Raw genomic sequence first — 20,138 nt, forward strand, 5'->3', positions numbered from 1 at the left:
TGCAATCCTAACCCTGTGTAGCTGGGAGTGAGATCTATAGGATGCTGCCTAATATTGAATCAGACTATTGGTTCATCTAGCTCAGTATTGTCTACATTTACTAGCAGCAGCTCTCTAGGGTCTCAGGCAGGAGTCTTCCATCAGTCCTATCTGGAGATGCTCTGGCAAAGCAGCCACAAAACAAATCCTAGTTCCATCTTCTTTCATAGTTATTCCAGTATCCAGACTATGAAACTTTTGTGCTTCGTCTGACCTAAGTCGGGGGCAGGGAGGCTCCACAGAGGCTGAATGTGGCCTCCTAGGTCTGACTGTGTGGCCTTTGGGACTCTTCCCCAAGCCATATCCCCTCTGCCCAAGCCACAGCATTCTCCAGCCCTGCTTTTGAGTACTTATGCCTGCCTGGAATGTGTTTTTCAACTGTGATAGCACCTCCTGTTTTCCTGGATAGGTGTGTGTGTGTGTGTGTGTGTTTAGACATTTGTGTGACTGGAATGCAGCTTCCTATCCAAAGGTTAAAGGTAATCTTTCCCCCCACCCCTTTTGCCTCTGGCTCCTCCCACCACTGCCATGCATATACATGTGCATGGCACACACAACATGTTGCCCATCAAGGTTTCTCTGCCCCATTTCCCTACTTTTCAGCCACTGTGAGATAGATGAGGCTGCAGCTTTGGAAGGATCCGAAGAATCCCAGTTTTGGTCCTATGCTGAGTGCTTTCCTTTCCTGGAAAGAGTGTAAGAGCAGCTGCACAGAGCTGAATTGTGGGATCCTTGGCTGCTGTCCCAGCTATGCCCTCTTGTTAATTTTGGCCCCAGATACACCTGCTGTCTTGCTGGAGTCGCATCTGCATTTGGAGCTGAGGTCTACTTTTGGTAAAAGCTGTGCAGTCTCCAGAGCTCTTGAGAAGTCAGGGCCAGCTTCCAAGCATTCTTGAGCCTTCTGGTCTCTCTCACTCCCCCTTTCTCTCATACAAAGAGGAGGGCAGGAGGAAAAAAAACCCCAAACTCATCATTTATAACAAGCTACTTGAACATAAATCCTTAAGGATACATATTGGTTTATTCTGAAATATAGTTGGGTATGCTGGAAAGGCTTAATTGGAAGAATGCAACAGTTTCACCTCAACATCCTTAAAGCCTCAGGTAGGAGTGCATATATATATATATATATATATATATATATATATATATATATATGTAAAAAAACTACCCCAACACCTTTGGACCAGTTTGGGGAAGGGGCATGGCTCAGAGGGAGATTACCTGCTTTGCATAAAGAGGCCCCAATTTCAGCCCCTGAAATTTCAGTCAACAGAGCCTCCCAAAGCTGTCATGTTTGAGGTATGTGGTCAGACAATGGGGAAAGACTGTTGCATCCATGACCTCTGGCTTGTTTGCGTCCTAGAAGTATTTTGCTGGCCACTGCAGGAAGCAAGATGCTGAACTTGTTGGACCCAACTTGGTGTGATGCAGGAGTGAATCTCTTAAGGTTCTTCTGAAAGGCAGTGTGGTGTTGTGCTTAGAGAGTTGGACGAGAGCCAGAAAAACTAGGGTTCAAATCTCTGCTCAGCCAATAAGCTCACTAGGTGACTTCGGGCCAGCTGCTATTTAGCCTGGCTCAGGTTTGTTGTGACTATAAAGTAGGGAAGAAGAGAACCACTTACATCACCTTAAACTCCTTGGAAGAATGGTGGTATTTAAATGTAAGGCGGAATGAACGAATGCATAAGTAAATGTTGACTGCATCCAAAGCTTTTTTTCATTGCAACTCCATCAGGGGTGAGGAACCTCAGATTCTGGGGCTGTTCCAGACTTCTCTGGCCCTCCTTGAGCTTCTTTTTACCTGGCTGGAATGTGTCATTGAACTCTTATCGTGCCTCTTGCTTCCCTCAGTGGAGGATAGCAAGTTTCAGAGCAAACCAATCACTAAATCACACGGTTTAAACCTGGAGTTAACTCTTTCTTAGCAAAACATGAACTTCAAAGACCTGGCTGAGTTTCAGGCCTAAAGAGCACAGCAGCTCATGCACTGTAGGCCCTATCCATAAAACCGGTTGCAGAGCCTGAAAGTCCCCACTTCCCCATATCCGTCTATGTCTCCTCCTCTCCAGGGCTTCTTGTAAGCAATCAGAGACTGTGCCTGCTTATAGTCTGTTGCTGCTCCACCCATTTCAGCCCTCTTCTGGTTCTGGGAGATGGGAGGAGGGTGAGATACCAGTGGCTCTTCATCAGCTTGACCCATCTTTGCCTCATGACCTCCTTCCTCTCACTTACCTGCTTCAGCTTCTGCCTCTGATTCTGGACTGCTCACTGCCACAGCATCTTCCTTCTTTTGACACCTATCCTGTTACCTCCACCCAGTCTCCTCCCTCTTCTTCCTGTGGCCACTCATTGTCTTCCCACCACCAATCCTTGGCTTGTGAGCCTTTTCCCCTTGGGGGTTCCCCAGCTGGTTCCTCCTACCACTCCTCTTTGTCCAACCAATCGGTGTCAGCAAGGCGTGTGGAAACAAGCCTACCATACAGAGGCAAAATCCACACATGTTGCTCTGTTTGCTTTTGCCTCCGGTCCCACCCACCTCTGCCATGTGGCCCTCAGGCATAGGAGCCAACTCCTAGGGGCTGAGGTCCTTTTGCCCCTCCCACAATAAAATATTTGAGGGCATTGCCATTCAAACGGTGTGTGTGTTTGTGCGCGCGTGTGCTGAGTCTTGTGATCAATTATGTGGGGCAGTGCTTACCTGCCCCCCCCGTATTTTATGGAACTCCTGCCCTTAGGAGGTTGCCCAGAAGGGAATGCAGTTCTCTAGCCAGAAAGGTCCCTCTGTTCATGCCCTAAGTGAATGTTTAGTTAGTTGGTTTCAGCACATCAGGTTTGCTGCACACAACTTAAAGGAATTCAAAGCAATTTGTGAGGAAAGTGGAGCTGCATAATCCATTGGAACATACAAATATACTAAAAGTGCTACTCGAGAGTCACTCAAATAAGAATACTCACCCCGCACTCAAGAACAAATGCCAGAAATGGCTGCTAAAAGACAGGCCGCGAATATACTAAGTGCCTCAGAAAATAATGAAGGTTGAAACGTGTTCTCTTTTTTTCTTTTCAGGGCCTCCCAGGTCTGCCCGGTTTACCAGGACCTCCTGGCAAGCGAGGCCCACGGGTAAGTAAAGCACAGGGGGAATTCGCAGTGAGCCCCCCCAAGTCAAAAGGCTGCCAGATTTTCTAGCTGCGGGACACCTTTTGCTGTGCAGCAAGGCTGAGGAACTCATGCACTCAGCGCTCACCTGTGGCTCCTAGAAGCTGTCAACATGTGACAGCGGCCACACCCTGGGAATGGCTTCAGCTGGCCGGCTAAACCAGGTGAGGGTAGCCGATGGGTCTCAAACCCTTGGTGAATTAGGGACTTTCCCTGCATGCGAAGACAGGCTCCGGTGGATTGAGTTGATGGGACCAATAGTGGGTGCAACTGTCAAGAAAGCGGTTTCTGCATGTGCTGTAGAGGGAAGTGGAGGGGCAAATGGGGCTCATCAACCTGGGAAGGTACCCCATATGGGAGAGGTAGGAAAACTCTGAGCCTAAACCTGCACTGCCTTGCAGGATATCTTCGGGAGAAGAAAAAGCTAAGGAGTAATCCCCACACAAATCCAATGTGGAGCCCTGTACACCTCCTTCTGGCAACTCCTGCAGCCCGCTGGACCACATCAGCAAGGCCAAGAGGGGAGCCTTGTTGTCTGGGCAGCCCAGGACCTCCATACACACTGGCCCATGGAAGGTCACTTCAGTGCTGCTAACGCAGCCCTTTCCTTGAATGTATGGTGTGAACAAATGTGGCTCCTGTCCTACTTGGAGATGCCATTGGGCATTGAACCTGGAGCCTTCTGCATGCGAGGCAGATGCTGTCATTGACCCACAGCAGCTTAACTGTGTGAGGGAAGACTCAAGCTGTGGGTCAACAGGAAGCCAGCTTTGACTATTTCCCAGAGGGTGTGGAGAGTGAAGCCCGCTCCCTTTTGTCAAGTGTCTCTTTCCTGCACACTGGAAGTCTTTTCTTGAGGGGCCAAAGTGGGTGGGGGTGGAGAGGTAGGGAAGGAAAGAAAGTTTGTAAAGAAACGGTTTGTTTGGCTTCCCTTCAAATATGTAGCTCCTACTTCGGCAAACCAAAGGTCAGGGTGGAATCTATAGGTCAAGAGGAGAAAAGCTGCCATTTGTTTCCCCTCTACCCCGCCTCTGCTTCCCACTCACTCTATCCATCCCCCAAAGTTCACAAACATGAGCTGTGCAAATGAGCATCTAGACGCTTCTTGACTAAGAATCCAGAATGTGACAGAGAAGGCAAATTGCATCCACTTAACATGTCTCTCTTTTTTCTTTTTAAAAAGAAGACCCTGTACCAACAAACTATTTTTAAAAAGAGGATGGGTGCGTGAAGGGGGTGCTTCTGAGGGATGGGGGTCGTTTCCTGCAGCTACTGGTAGTGCTGCAACCGTTCTCTGGCTGGTGCTTTCTGGGTTTCCCAAAGAAGCAGACTCCCTCCCCCACCTCACGTGAATGCATTCCATCCAGATTACGAGACCCACTACCTTTGGAAACTCCCCTTCTACCTCCCCCTGCCCCACTCTTTTTGAGAGAGCACATTGCAGGATTGTTCTCTGGGTTTTGCTGCTGCTGCTGCTGCTGGTCCTCTGGCATAAAATGGCACCCCAAGGAGGAAACTTTCCATGGAATCTCAGAGACCATGAATGGGAGGATATTTTTTCTGCCTTGGCTTGTTCTGCTGATGAGGAGGGTCAGTGTGTGTGTGTGTGTGCGTGCGTGCGTGTGCATATGTGTGTGATATATACACATACACACTTCAGACCTCTCTGCAACTCACCCCAGCCACATCCCCAACTTGTTCTGCTTTGCACCCTTGTTGTGGGTGTTTTTTCGCCCTTGAACTCTGGACAAATTCTGGAAGGTTTCCTTGGTAATGCTTCTTGCTTGGCTAGATGGATGGAGGATGGGGCGGGCGGGCTGTGTGAGTGTGTTGTGCAGCAGTATAGTTCACATCCATTGCTCTGGCCACATTTCCCTCTGGACCTTGCCCACTATGAGTTTGTGCAGCAGGTGCTGTGTGATGCTTTGATGTAGGGCCCATAGCTTGGATCCTGTTTGACCAGGATGTTACCCATAGACGAGTCTTTGCCATTTAGGTGTCTGTCTGTGCACAAACACTTACTGCAGGACCATTGTGAAGAAATCACTTGAACATAAAAAGCAGCTATGCAAGTACTATTTGAGTCCTTCTTCACAGCCCCCCCTTTTCATGTTTGGAATCAACAATTTCCCATGCCCCCAAGCCTCCTTAGCCTTCAACAATTGTGTGAGAAGCAAAAATTCAGTAGGCAAGGTCCCACACCCACTTTCATTATAGTGTCTGCAGGCAGGGGAAAGTTTCTCCTGCTAGATTTCTGCTTGGTGTGCTCAAGGTGCAGGCCTAGTAACAGAGGTGGTGGTCATGGCCTGTGTCAACAGCTGCTGGATCTGTTGCTGCTGCATTTGGTGAACCTCCGAGCTGCAGGTGGCAGCTTCTCAGGGAAGTGCCTTCAGGCACTGACTCTGCCCAAAATGGGATCTCCCCTGGACAGGAAGGGTGTAAGAGCACTTCCTGTGCTGCTTGAGCCTTTCTTGAGCAACAAAGGCTCAGAGCTCTGGTTTGCTCTTGCATCTAGATGTGATCCTTGGTTCTGGCTTTTTGCGCATCCCACAGCTTTTGGTTTCTTGCTCCTGAATCACCTCAAACTCTTTCCTGTGGCCCAGCCCTGTCAGCCTGTGGCTTGAGCTATCCCATGGGAACCATTTTCAGTCCTCCCAGGCAACTTTATAGGAGTGGGTGGCACCACGTGCTAATAATGGGTGGGGCCAGAAGCAAAAGTGGGTGGAGCAACAGAGGTTAATTTTTTCATCTGTGCAAGCAAGAAGCATTGATCAGAGTTCAAGGAGACATTCTAGCCACGCCAAAGCACTCAATGAGGAAGCAAAGCAGAGCTTGTGAGGTTTGCTTGTTACTTTGGCTCAGAGGTTTTCAACCTTTTTTTTGAGTCCATGGCTCCCTTGACCAACTACATACTTTCTGCAGTACCTCTGTGGGGCTCAGGAGCCTAGTTATGTCACCCCTTGCCTGCAGAGCTGGTAACCTCTCTTTTTTGAACACCCTCCCTTGTGGAGTGTTCCCTCAGCCTCCTCTCCTCTCCCCTCTCCCCGGGAGTCCTCTGGGCAGCTGCAGCTGCCACCCCTGGCCTCTGAGCTGCCCACCATGCCCCAAAGAGAAGTGCCTCCTCACACTGTCCCACAGAAGCCTGGCCAGCCCCAGAAGCACCATTCGCCTGGGGAGCTTGTAGCCAGGGCTGCTGCAAGAAACAGCTGCACAAGGGAGGCAGAGATATGAGAGGGCATCAGAGGAGGGAGGGAAGGAAAGAGGGACAGAGGACAGTGTTGCCCATAGCACCCTTGACCATCCTTCAAGGCTTCCCAGGGTGCCACGGCCCACTGGTTGAAAACCACTGCCTTGGCTTATTAAGCCACAATATGATATTCTCAATGCTGCCACTGTTTGCAGTGTGTTTGTGGTTACACAAGAGCTTTCATAGAGGTCAGATCCTGAGCAGGCAGCTCTGCAGCATTAGATCCTGAGCCAGAAATGGGTCACTTCCAGGAAAAACACAAGGCAGGACTGTGCCCATGGAGGAATGTTGTGGGTGGGAAAAGGGTGCAGGGCAAGTTTTGATGTTGACTTCCTTGTTTTCCCAGGGTCCTCCTGGCCCTCATGGGAATCCTGGCCGGCCTGGTCCACCTGGCTCTAAGGTAAGGGAAAAGACCGGCATGCTTGTGGGCCGCTGGGCAACTGTGAGCCATGAAAGATGATCAGATTTGCTATAGTCCTGGCTACCAGAAACCAGAGACTCACAGCAGGGGAAGTTTATCACCACTTTGCTCAAACTTGTGTGGCCTCAATCTGACTCCTTTCAGAAAGGCTGAAACCACATTAGGTGGGCTGCTGATTCTACCCAGCTCTACAATTGCAGCACTTATGCTAAGGCCAATTATGTCGATAAAAGATCAAGGAAGGTGTTCTAAAAACACCTGGAAGTGTTGCAGAAAAAATAGAAGCAGTTTCCTTCCCTTTCTTTCTTTCTTCATTTCTTCTCTTCGTAAGGTTGGTTGATGTCTTTAACACTCTTAATGTTCTAGAGAGGTGGGGGAAGCTTTCCACTAAACTGGCCTGCTGCCTCTGTCTGATTAAGAATTAGGCAGTAGAGATGTGTTGGCGGGTGACAGCTGTTCTGAATTTAAAAGTGCTGTTATACAGTCTGAAAAAGTGAGATCGTAAAAAAAAGGGGGGGGGACTAAAACCCAGTCCACTACTTTGTAGCTCTTTTGTAATTTATGTTCTTGTTGATGACTTCCAGATCATGTTTCTTTGCATAGGGTCCCCCCCTTTAAAAAAAAAGATTGGTTTTACAAGTCAGAATCGAAAGCTTTCATCTCTGATGCTGCTGGCCCCGCAAACTCCACATGAAATCTCTCAGAAACCCCAGTTTCTCTGAGCAAGTGCTAACCTCCTTGGTATTAGTAATTCAGTGGGGGCTGGTCCATTACGGCAAAGGGGTCACTGCCCCACTACCCTCAGCCAGCCCCCCACCTGCCTCTGCCTGCTTTCTTAGGACCCACCCACACTCTCATTTGTCCTGCGATTTCCAGTATTTTGTGCCAATCTGTGATTATGGGTCTGATAGCTTTTTGTGTTTTTTGGCTTGCCACTTTCACAAGGAAAACCCATTGTTTACTGCTGAATCAGAACAAATGTCAGTCTGCAGAAAACCTGAATAAAAAATTGTCCTGAACCGGTCCTAAAATAGCTCCTGAGCAGGATTTCACTTTCCAAGGAGCTGTGTTAGGGGTGGCCTGCTCACACACCCTCCCACCTGGCTCCTTTTGTTTATGCTGTCTGATTGATTTATCTGGTTTTCTGATTCTCTGCCATGGATGGGCAGAGCTGAATGTGGAGACAACATGAAAAGTGGGCTGTTGGTGATAGGAAGAATGAACAGGAAAACAAGGGTCTCCAGGGGTCTTGCCCTAAGTACAATCTGAGGCAAAAATCACAAGCCTGAATACCCAGCCCTGGACCAAATTGAAAACAGGGCATAGAGGTATGAACTTAAGGGAAAGTGTGTCTGGGACTGTCTGTCAGCTTCCTCCTCTTTGGTCTTAGTGTTGACTATGTAGAACTTTGGCAGGAGATATAACAAACATTAGTTGGCTCTGCCTGTCATTGGATATGGCTCCACCTACTGTTGGCCTCCCTGCCTTCCACTCAGGGCCAACTCAAGGCATTTTGGCACCAGAGGTGAACCACAAAATGATGCCCCCTTACCTGCCAGGGAAGAAGGGGTGAATGAAGATTGACTTCAGGAACAAGGTGGAAATAAAGATCCACATCAGGATCAGTTGCCCCTGTGGATCCTGTGGCCTGAGGCAATTGCCTCACCTTGCCTTGTGGATGGGCCTCTGCTTCCACCCCGCCAGTCCCAGACTTGGCCAGCTGGACCCCTGAACAGGAGCACTCTGCACTGCAACATGTTACTACAAGTCCCACTTGTTTTGCCTCTGTAATAAACAAAACACAGAGAAGTATGCCCTGATTTAGATAAGGATTTATTGTTGTAGGTTTTTTTAAAATATATATATATATATAGCAAACATAATATAAAAGAAAGAGCAGGGGTGAGGAGAAATGAAAAAGGATCCACCTTGTAAACACAAATTCACGCACACACAGTTTCTGAATCAGATTGTTTGGAAAAAGCGAAGGGTGTAGATTAATTTTTCTCTGTTGGGCGTGGATCAGCAAGTGAGATGTTGCCTGCTCAATTAGCAAGGTGTAGGTTAAAAACAGGACACTTCAGTGCCTAATTGAGAGTGTTTGCTTAATTAGCTTTGACAGCAATTGAGAGGGGTGTGGCTGCTGCGGGTTTGTTCCAAGGATGCAGTTCTCCAGAGCATCTTAGTAGCAGTGGGCATTTTATTTTTTTTAAAGTGTGCCTTCATCCTTAAGTGCCTCTTAAGGTTCCTTCCTTTTTTCCTTTTGGGCGGGGTCTGAATTGCACAGTGATTTAGACTTTCTGCAGGGTCTGTGAAGGTGAAGGGCCATAGCCTAGAGGCAGAGCACCCTTGGTTCAATCCCCAATGGTCTCTCCAGGTAGGGCTGGTAAAGCCTCTTTCTGAGAGCTGCTGCCAGTCAGTGCCGACTCTGCTGAGTTTAGATGGACCAGTGCTCTTCTAACTAAGGATTAGGCAGTTTCCAATATTGTTCCTATGTGGCCACCCAACTGTCACTAGTCAGGTTGTCACTATCTTCAGCTGCTGCCACCAGCTTGCCATTTTTGCATCTCCATTTGTTGGTCGTTGGCAACAGTCTCTGGCCTTGTGTCTAGTTAGTGGGGCTTTCTCCTCCCCGTTTTTTTTTAAATGTTGTTGTTGTCATTATCAGGCAATCTCTTAATTTGAAAGGAACATCTGTTTGAAGCTGAGATGTGCTTCCTGCCTCATTAGCTGGCTGGGAAGGGGGAGAGGCAGTGTTTTCTGGATAACCCGCTGGAGCATGGAAGGTGGGGTAGAGGGCTCTCTCCTGTTTTGGAGAGTGAAGCTTATGGCTCTTCAGAGGATGGATGTGTCTGAATGTTTTGTGTCGCTCCAGATGGGTCTGTGTTGCCCGTAATGATATTGGGCAGCTTCATCTGGAAGCATAGCCTTGGCTTCTGGCTTGGAATTGGGAGCACAAAGTGATCTCTCTCTAGCTTCATAGTTCCCCTGTCATAAGGGGCAGGGAAACCAGTCTTGTACTCAGGGCTGGTGCTAGGGTTTTTTGTGCCCTAAGCAAGACCACCTTCTGGCGCCCCCCGCCAAAGCCTGCTTTAGCGGAAGGTGGGGGGTGGAGGAGAGGTGAGCAGTAGCGGAGAAGCTGCTGCTCGCCCGCCCCGCCCCCCGCCAAAGCCTGCTTTAGCGGGAGCCGGGGGGTGGTGTAGGGGCAAGCAGCACCTCTCCGCTACAGCAGAGAAGCTGCTGCTAGCCCGTCCCGTCCTGTCCCGCCCCCCGCCCAAGCCTGGGCAGCGCCCCCTCCATTTTGGCGCCCTAGGCAACTGCCTAGTTCGCCTTAATGAACGCACCGGCCCTGCTTGTACTAGGCCAGGAGTGAGCGCATGTGCATTTGTTTTAAGTTTTGTTAGGTTCCATTTATCCTGCTTTTCAGACAAGGGCAACCAAAACAATCAAGGGGATAGAGCGACTCCCCTATGAGGGAAGCTTGCAGCATTTGTGACTTTTTAGTTTAGTGAAAAGGGGGAGTAAGAGGTGAAGTGATGGAGAAAGTGGATGGAGAAAAGCTTTTCTTCCTCTGTCACGACACTAAAACCTGTGGTCATCCAATGAAACTGAATGTTCAGGGTAGTTAAAATAAAGTTCTCCTTCATGCAGTGCCTAATTAAACAATGGAACTTGCCTTCATAAGAGACAGTAATGGCCACCAAGTTGGATGGCTTTAAAAGAGGATTAGACAAATTCATGGAGGAGTGGGGTATCGATAGCTACTAGCTACAATGGCAGGAGGCAGTGGAGGATAGGGGTGCCTGGCGTGCATTGGTCTATGGGGTCACGAAGAGTCAGACACGACTGAATGACTGAACAACAACAAGAACACAATGGCTATGCTCTGCCTCCACTAGGGCTGGGCATTATCTGTTTTTCAACATCATGATATATCTCCAGCTAAACATTGCAATCAGTGTTAGAAACTGAGATATTAAGAAGCTAAATGGCACCTTAAACTTAGGTTATGGGTGCAACAATGGAATGTCTAGGCACGCTTTTTTATAACAAGAATACAAAGCTGAAAATGAATGAGCTGCAGCTAAAATGTTATGTTCATTTTTCACATGGTCTAGTCCTTCCCCTGCCCACCCACCTAATATTCTTAAGAGGGTCTCTTCTCCAATCTTCAGAGAGTGGGGAGGCAGAAAATGACCTCCTTTCCTTCCACTCTGCAGTTTTAATCTGAAATCTTAGGTGCAGTACTGCACCCAGAGCTCAGAAACTGCCTGCGCTAATGAAATTCCCTGTTGCAAAATGCGCCTAGAACAATGGGAGTTTCGAACGCTGATTGCAATATACCAATACATCACAATGTCTGAAATAAGGATGGTGCTGTGTAGCAGCAATGTCTGCCTTTGTGGTTTTTCCTGCATTGTGATTTTTGCATAGCACACACAAACACACACATCATGATTTGCGATATGTAGCTGGGTAAAAAATTATGAAGCCGATATCACAATATGGACTTCAAACTGATTTTTGATTACTGGTATATATTGCCCAGCCCGAGCCTCCACAGTGGTAAGCAGCAGTGCTTCTGAATAACAGTTGATGGGAATTGCAGGTGGACAGAGTTACTGTTTTGCTCAATTCCTTCTTGCAGGCCTCTGGGTGGCCACTGTGAGAACAAGAGACTGGGCTAGATGGCCCACTGCCCTGATTCAGCAAGCTGTTCTTCATAGAATCAGAGAATTGGAGCTGGAGAGAACCCTGAGGATCATCTAGTCCAACCCCCTGCAATGCAGGAATATGCAGCCGTCCCATATGTGGATTGATCTGCGACTTTGGTGTTATCAGCACCATACTCTAACCAACTGAGCTTCATAGGATCGTTTCCAGGGATGGACGCATCTGTCAATTTCAATTTCAGTTTCTCATTTTTCCAATCTTAAGCTCGGTTCTCTACATTGCCATACCACTTGCCTCCTGGTTAAAAAGAAATAAAACACTAAAAACAGAATTCACCACACCAGAATTTTCTAAATCTAATATTAGCTGCTGGGTTTCTTTGTTAGCAGTTGTCCTGAGGCCTAGAATTGTCCTCGTCTTTAAAAGAGGCTCTAAAGATGATCCTCCCAACTATCAGCCAATAGATTGCAATAATTGGCAAACTTTATGCACAAGCAGCTTCGTAATAAACTAACTTTGCTTAGAAGAGGAAGTCATTTTGGCTGCTGAACAAGCAGGGTTTAGATAGGATAGATCCACCACAGATGGCTGCTTTTGTTCATTTGATTGGCACATATGCGAAATAAAATTCAAAATCTGGAGATACTCTCTGGTTTGCTTTTGTGAGATGACTACCTCCAACCCCCGAAGTTTGAGGACATTTCCGTGCCACTCCCTGCTCTTAAATGGAGTTGGCAATTTGCTCCTAGGCTTGAGATGAGGATGCCTCAGAAAGGAACTCCAGCTATGATAGCAGCTGCATGCAAAGTGGAATTATCTGCATGACTTCATTTTACCGCTTGGCAAAGCCGGTCAGTCTTCATTCAGAATTTGGGCAGCGATATCTGTACTGAATCAGCAGTGCTCTCTGCAGCCGTTCTCCAAGAATTATTTCCCAACTAACAGATCTCCTCTTGGCCTGGATTGAGGGGTGTGTGTGTGTGTATGTGTGTGAATGTTGGGCTATTAAAGAGGGAAGTTGGAGCATTTGTGGGAATTAGGAGGATGATGAAGTTGAGATTGCACCGAAACTAACAGGAATCACTACTCATCCAGCTGGGGTTTCCCCCCACCCCACAGCTGGGAAAGCACTGGTTGATTTTCTTTTCTTTTCATTTCATTTTTTTAAAAGAACCCTTTTGTATTTATATAACAGCAATTTTCTTAAGAGAAGCTCCAAAGAATTTGACAACATTTTAGTTCTTCCACATGGTTAGGAAGCTGAAGATAAAATTTCCACTTTTACAGAGGGGCTGGAGGTGAAATCAAGATGCAAATATACAGCTTTGGCTATAGCAAGCTAAAAAGAAAATTCAGTCACACAAATGCTCTGCATTTCTAGGCACAGGAAAACCTGAATTGCTGTTTGCGCTGATCTAGTGGTAAAAATAGGGTTTTCCTGGGGAAAGTAGTGGCGGCCGGGGGGGGGGGGGGGGGCGGTGCTCCAGCACGGACAGGGAAAGAAGACCTATGTCTAGAAAGTTCAGGGCAAACGGTAAGTGTGGAGAAGCCCGGACTCAAAACACCAGACCTGTAAGAATTTCCCAGTGTGATTAACTGATGGAAGTGTTAATTATTATTCTGCATATGCTGTGATCTATGGCAACAAATATACAGATAACAAAATCTGTGTAATAAAGCCACCCGCTATAACACAAATGACCAACATAGAGAATGTAAGATAGTATATTCTAAAATTTAACAAATCAAAATTATGAAAAGGGACCCCTGACCATTGGGTCCAGTCATGTCCTACTCTGGGGTTGCGGCGCTCATCTTGCGTTACTGGCCAAGGAAGCCGGCATACAGCTTCCGGGTCATGTGGCCAGCATGACAAAGCCACTTCTGGCAAACCAGAGCAGCGCACAGAAACGCTGTTTACCTTCCCCCCTGGAGCGGTACCTATTTATCTACTTGCATTTTGACGTGCTTTCGAAGTGCGAGGTTGGCAGCAGCAGGGACCAAGCAACGGGAGCTCACCCCGTAGCAAGGATTCGAACCGCCGACCTTCTGATCGACAAGCCCTAGGTTTAACCCACAGCGCCACCCGCTATAACACAAATGACCAACATATAGAATGTAAGATTGCATATTCTAAAATTTAACAAATCAAAATTATGTCATTGTAAAATATTGAGTACATTATATGAAAAACCATGCAACACCCTTCATCTGTGCAGCTTTAGCCTTTACTGTATTTTGGCGACTAGGAACATAGGAAGCTGCTTTATATTGTCTCAGGCCATTGTTCCATCCTAGCATGGTTTTGCCTACCCTGACTGGCAGTGGCTCTCCAGGATTCCAGACAGAGGCCTCTCGCAGGCTTGCCTGTAGATACTGCGGACTGAGCCAGGGACATTTTGCAGGTGCTCTGCCACTGAGCTACTTCCCTAACACCTAAAAATAAAGTAAGATTCCAGTCCTCATGGTAATGAAAAAAGGGCTGAATTAAATAGGAACACAGGAAGCTGCTTTATATTGAGGCCAGTGGTACACCTAGTTCTGTATTGAACTAGATGTACCACTGGCCTCAATATAAAGCAATATAAATTTGTCCCTTGGCACGGGAACATTCCCAGGGGAGCTGAAGAAGGCAGTGGTGCATCTGCTCTTCATTAGATCCTTTAGATCTACCCAATTACCATCCAGTTTTGAATCTGTCGCACCTGGGCAAGGTAACTGAGAGAGCGGTTGCTGAATAGCTTGGTCTGTTTCTGGATGAAACATCAGCCCTGGATCCATTTCAGTCTGGCTTTCGCCCAGGTCATGGGATCAAGATGGCTTTGGTTGCCCTAACAGATGACCTCTGTAGGCAGCTGGATTGAGGCGGGTCGGGGCTGCTGATCCTTCTAGATCTGTCAGCAGCCTTCAACATGGTCGATCATGAACTTCTGGACCACCGCCTTGCCAACATGGGGATTCAGGGCATAGTCCTACAATGGCTGCGCTCTTTCCTTTCAGATTGGGGACAGAGGGTGGCGCTAGGGGAGGAATTGTCATTGTGGCACTCCTTGGTGTGTGGAGTGCCTCAGGGCGCAATCCTCTCCCTGATGCTTTTTAACATGTTTATGCGCCCCCTTGTCCAGCTTGTCCGGAGTTTCGGTCTGGGTTGGTACCAGTATGCTGATGACACCCATCTTTATCTGTTGATGGACAGCCATCCTGACTCGGCCACAGGCACACTGATCAGGTGCTTGGAAACTGTGGCTGGATGGTTCCGTGGGAGCCAGTTGAAGTTAAATCCTTCAAAGACAGAGGTCCTTTGACTGGGTTGGGATGACATGGGGTTGGACGGCCAACTCCCATCTCTTGCAGGGGCGCAATTAGTGTCAGCGCCTTCTGTCAAGAGTTCGGGTGTAATCTTTGATGCCTCCCTTTCCATGGAGACGCAGGTTATAGCTACAACAAAGGCAGCATTTTTCCATCTCCGCTGTGCTAAACAGTTGGTTCCTTACCTCTCTCGCCATGATCTTGCCACTGTGATCCATGCGACGGTCACCTCCAGGCTTGGTTATTGTAATTCACTCTACGTGGGGCTGCCCTTGAAACTGACCCAGAAACTCCAGCAGGGGCAGAATGCCATGACGAGACTCCTTATGGGGTCCTTGCCGCAGGATCACATTCATCCAGTAGTATACCAGCTGCACTGGCTTCTGGTGGAGTACAGGATCAGGTTTAAGGTGCTGGTTTTAACCTTTAAAGCCCTATACGACCTAGGACCCTTGTACCTGCGGGACTGCCTCTCCTAGTATGCCCCACAGAGGACCTTACGGCCTGCAAATAATAACATCTTGGAGGTACCAAGCCTCAAGGAGATTAGACTGGCCTTGACCAGGGCCAAGGCCTTTACAGCCATGGCCCCAACCTGGTGGAATGCTCTGCCACAAGAGACCAGGGCCCTGTGGGATCTGACATCTTTCTGCAGGGCCTGCAAGACAGAGTTTTTCCACCAGGCCTTTGGTTGGGGTCCAGTCTGACTCTCCCCCCCTCTCCTATAAAAACTTGCATGAAAGTGCCCCCCCAACTTTTCTCACAGGCACATATAAGATCAGTACAAACAGGCCACTGAGCATTTAAAGTCCCCAACCCTAATCTATGGGTTACCATCTGATTGGATTTCACTTTGATTCTGATTTGATTTTAGGGTGTATTTTAATTGATTTCCTGATTTTATGTTAATAGGTTATATATTTGATGTTAGCCGCTCTGAGCCCGGTTTTGGCTGGGAAGGGCAGGGTATAAATAACCCCCCCCCCATCATCATCTAGCCCAACTCCCTGCCATGCAGGAATCACAGCTAATCATAGTAGAGGTTACCCATGTCCTGAATTTACAGTGCAGAACAAAACTTATAGGAGGAAGAGGCGAAGGGGTAAGGCAATGGGGAGGACAGCATGGTGCAAACATACTGGCAGGAGTGCTGGATTGCCTCTTCACATGCATTTGCACAGCAGTACCCTCTTCGCTGTCCCAGCCCACCCTCTCTCAGGCAAGGTGTAGTTTTCTTAACTGAGTGGCAACCCCAGTATTTCTCCATCTCCGTTTCTCCATTTTTCTCGTACTTCTTCTCCCTTTGATCTGTTTCACTTGCTTCAGTAGAAGAAACCAAACTAAACAGCACAACAAATGTGGTGATGCTATTTGTCCACCTCTGGTCCTGACCCATCAGTTGAAGAATAGCATTCAAGGAAAAGTGTTTTCTTTGCTACAGTCTTGTTGAACTGCAGTGCACAAGCAAGAGCCTTGCCAAAGTTGTGCTAAGTATCCTCCTGTGTTTCAGGGCCAAAAAGGTGATCCTGGACTATCTCCCGGAAAAGCATGGAATGGTCAGAAGGTAAAACTGCATTTATAATTTACTAGGTGTAAGTGCCCAGCATTGCTCTGATGTTCTAAGAAAACAAAACATACTGAGATTTACAAAATCTCCTCTAGGACTAGTGAGATCTGGAGTCCAGCTAGACTTGGAGGGTAACAGGTTGGCGGAAGGCTGTGCTATAGACTCAGAAAGGAGAAGTTGGTGGCAACATCAAATAATGGCTGGCTAGTGTGCCAACATTTATGGACCCCCTGCTTAAACAATTTTGGGTTGGGCATGGGGTGGAATTCTCCTGGAAATCCCTTGGCTTGGTTTACAGTTACCTCTGCATGCAGAATTCTTCCTTCTCATCCTACCACCATTATGGTTAAATCTGCACCGTACATTTATATTGAAACTTATCCCACTTTAACAGCCATGGCTTCTCCATAGTTCCCCAAATAATCCTAGGAACTGTAGTGTAGAGAAAGCAATTATGGCTCTGTGCAGGGGTGGATTTAGGGGAGGGTGACTGGTTCTCCTGCACTGGGGGCCAAGCCAGGGGGGCTGAGCTAAGGGAATGTTGCAGGGCTTCGCAACTGTGACATGCATGCACAGAATGGAAGGTGAGAGGCAGGGGTGCCCTGTGCAACACTCCCCTTGGCTCGGCCCCCAGTGCAGGAGAAATTGGAAAGACCAGAGTCCACCCCTGCTCTGTGAGGGATCTCCTAGCATTGCCTTACAACCATGAGAACTAAGCACTTAATTTTGTACAAGTCAGATTAGAAAACTTTACATATATGGTAAGGATATGGTCTTCATGTTCACTTTCACAACCATGAGGCCTAGGCACTTACTTTTTTTTTTTTAAAGAAAACTAAGATTTGAAGTGTTTTTAAAGGTCAGACAAACAACAACAGCAATTTATACTTCTGGTTACAGGGTGATGTAGGCTTACCGGGGTTGACAGGGTTTCCTGGATCACCTGGTAGAAAGGTAAGATATTTTTATTCTGGATATTGGGCACAATCTGTGGGCATTTTCTCACCTATGGTGGAGCTTATGGTGTTTTGGTATGAGGTTCCTCTCCACGAACATGCCAAAAAGTAGCTGGAGGAAAGTGGTCATTCTCTTGCCTAGTTCAGGTGAGTCTGCACTGACATGGTCAGACCACACCTGGAATACTGTGTCCCGTTCTGGTGGCCACAAATTAAGAAGGATATTGACAAGCTGGAACATGTGCAGAGGAGAGCGAACAAGATGATCAAGCATCTGGAAGCCAAGCCGTATGAGGAACGGTTGAAGAAGCTGGGTATGTTTATCCTGGAAACAAGGAGACTGATGGGAGATATGATAGCCATCTTTCAAATATCTTAAGGGCTGTCGTGTAGAGGATGAAGCAAGCTTGTTTTCTCCTGCTCCAGAGGGTAGGATCCAAACTAGTGGCTTCAAATTACAAGAAAGGAGATTCCAACTAAACATCAGGAAGAGCGTTCTGTCAGCAAGAGCTGTTTGACAGTGGAACGGATTTCCTTAGGAGGTGGCGGTTTTTCAAGAGCGATTGGATGGCCACCTGTCAGGTATGCCTTAGCTGCGACTCCTGTTACGGTGGTTGGACTAGATGGCCTTGGGGGTACCTTCCAACTCTACAATTCTATGGATTCTGCCTTTATTCTATGTTAGCATTTTGGGGTGTTTACGCCCTTGTAGGAGAGGCTGGATTCTTTGTTGTTCTTGCTGTTGGACAATTTATGCTAATCTTTTAAGGATCCCCCCCATAGGAATAGGAATATGGGTGTGCATGTCAGAGGATTCAGATCCATTAACTCCATGCTGTCCAACATTTCTCTGATGAAAATAGGGACATCCTATTCAACAACAACAACAACAATAATAATAATAATAATAATAATAATAATAATAATAATAATAATAATAATAATTTTTACTATTTATACCACCCCAAAAAAACTGACTGTGTTGCCCCAGCCACTCTGGGTGGCTTCCAACATATATAAAAGCATAATAAAACATTAAACATTTTTTAAAACTTCCCTATAGAGGGCTGCCTTCAGATGGCTTGGGGGCCAGATAATACAATACCCTCCAACATTTTTCTGATGAAAATAGGGACATTCTAAGGAAAAGTGGGACATTCCAGGATCAAATCAGAAACCGGGATGGCTTCTCTGAATCAGGGACACCCCAGGAAAACAGGGACACTTGGAGGGGCTGTAACTCCAAAATTCCAGGGATATTTTCTCCAATTAAAAGCAGGAGAATTTTAAAAGAAGGCAAAGGTTTGGTAAAGGAAATGCAAGCAGACAATAAGGGGTTTGTGTGTGGAACTCCTGTGGTTCCAGTGTTATGTCGGGGCCGATGGCACAAGTGCAATGAAACACTTGCCTAACGTTAAAAGGCAGAACATAGAATCCTTTTCAGGTAGAAACACAAGCCAGTGCATAGGTTAAAGAGGAGAAAAAAAGACAAACGGACTTGGGATGGGGACAAGAGAAGTTTCCCAACAAATGCTTTTGATGGAAGCAGTGCTTTACTGGCCTCCTATATATATATATATATATATAGAGAGAGAGAGAGAGAGAGAGAGAGAGTGCTGTTGGAAAAATATTTGGAAAATAAAAAATAAGGCTGCAGATCCTCTGTTGGCAAAACCCCACTGAAAACACCTTGGGCTGTAGACAAGCTGCTCTGTTTGCCAGCGTGCTTTTAGGAGAACAGCCAATATCCTGGAAGCCAGTTCGAGTGAAACTTTAAAAAGAGAGGGAGGAAGGGAGAGAAGGCTTTAGTGGAGGGGTAAAGAAAGACCTAACGGCCCATAGTGAAGTTTGGAGAGAACCGTTATGACTAGCAGCTGAGCTGGCGTTAGGGGTTGGAACTGTAGCTCAGGGGCACAGCATCTGCTTTGCATGCAGAAGGTCCCTGGTTCAATTCCTGTCATCTCCAGGTATAGCTGCTGTCAGTGCTGCTGATTCTGAGCTAGATGGAGGGGCCAGTGTTCTGACTTGGTACAAAGCAGTCTCCAATGATCCTATGTCTTAAGAGAACTGGCATGTGCTAAGCATGAAGAAGGTCACATGTTCAATCCTTGGCATCTCCAGGCAAGGCTGGGAAAGATTCCCTGCCTGAAACCCTGGAGATCTTCTGCCCCTTAGTGTGGATGTTGCTGCACTGGTGGCTGATGCCCTATGGGACTGGGAGGGCAGAAGGCAAAGAGGTCAGCAGCAGGTGGAGCCAAAGTCAATGCTAGTCCTACTCAAAGTACACCCATTGAAATAAATGGATCTAAGTTAGCCAGGTGGGTCTGCAGTGGGTCTGCCTTGAGTAGAACTAGCGGTTGGTACAACCCAATGACAGGCAGAGCCAACACACTCAAGTTTTGCTCCTTCCCTCTTCCCTGAATTCTACAAGGACCACTGAGACTAAAGAAGAATCATAGAATCATAAAATTGTAGAGTTAGAAGGGACCCCAAGAGTCATCCAGCCCAACCCCCTCCAGTGTGGTCCTCCACCCAATTTGAAACCATACTGAACTCTGCTTAGCTTTGCAAATGTGCTAGCAGTTTTTTGGCTGCACCACCAGGAAACTGACAGGTGGTACCAATCCTTGGATTGGTTGGCTGGTTGGTTGGTTGGTAGGCAGGAAGGCAGTAAAGTGGGGGCTGGCTGAGGGCAGACTGAGGTTGATGGGACAATGCCCTCTTTGACCCGATAGACCAGCCTGTACTGTGATACTGAGCAAGAT

General features: G+C 47.4%; 1 protein-coding gene across 1 annotated transcript in view; it reads left to right on the forward strand.

Annotated features, from left to right (window-relative positions):
* Positions 1-20,138, forward strand: part of COL27A1 (collagen type XXVII alpha 1 chain) — a 247,580-nt gene that overhangs the window by 40,438 nt on the left and 187,004 nt on the right. Inside the window, exons 4-7 of the mRNA XM_033137129.1 lie at positions 3,110-3,163; positions 6,793-6,846; positions 16,361-16,414; positions 17,318-17,371. Of these exons, the coding sequence (XP_032993020.1) occupies positions 3,110-3,163; positions 6,793-6,846; positions 16,361-16,414; positions 17,318-17,371 (216 nt within the window). The remainder of the gene's footprint in view (positions 1-3,109; positions 3,164-6,792; positions 6,847-16,360; positions 16,415-17,317; positions 17,372-20,138) is intronic.

The sequence above is a fragment of the Lacerta agilis genome, chromosome Z (genome assembly GCF_009819535.1).
Source record: "Lacerta agilis isolate rLacAgi1 chromosome Z, rLacAgi1.pri, whole genome shotgun sequence".
Lineage (NCBI taxonomy): Eukaryota > Metazoa > Chordata > Lepidosauria > Squamata > Lacertidae > Lacerta > Lacerta agilis.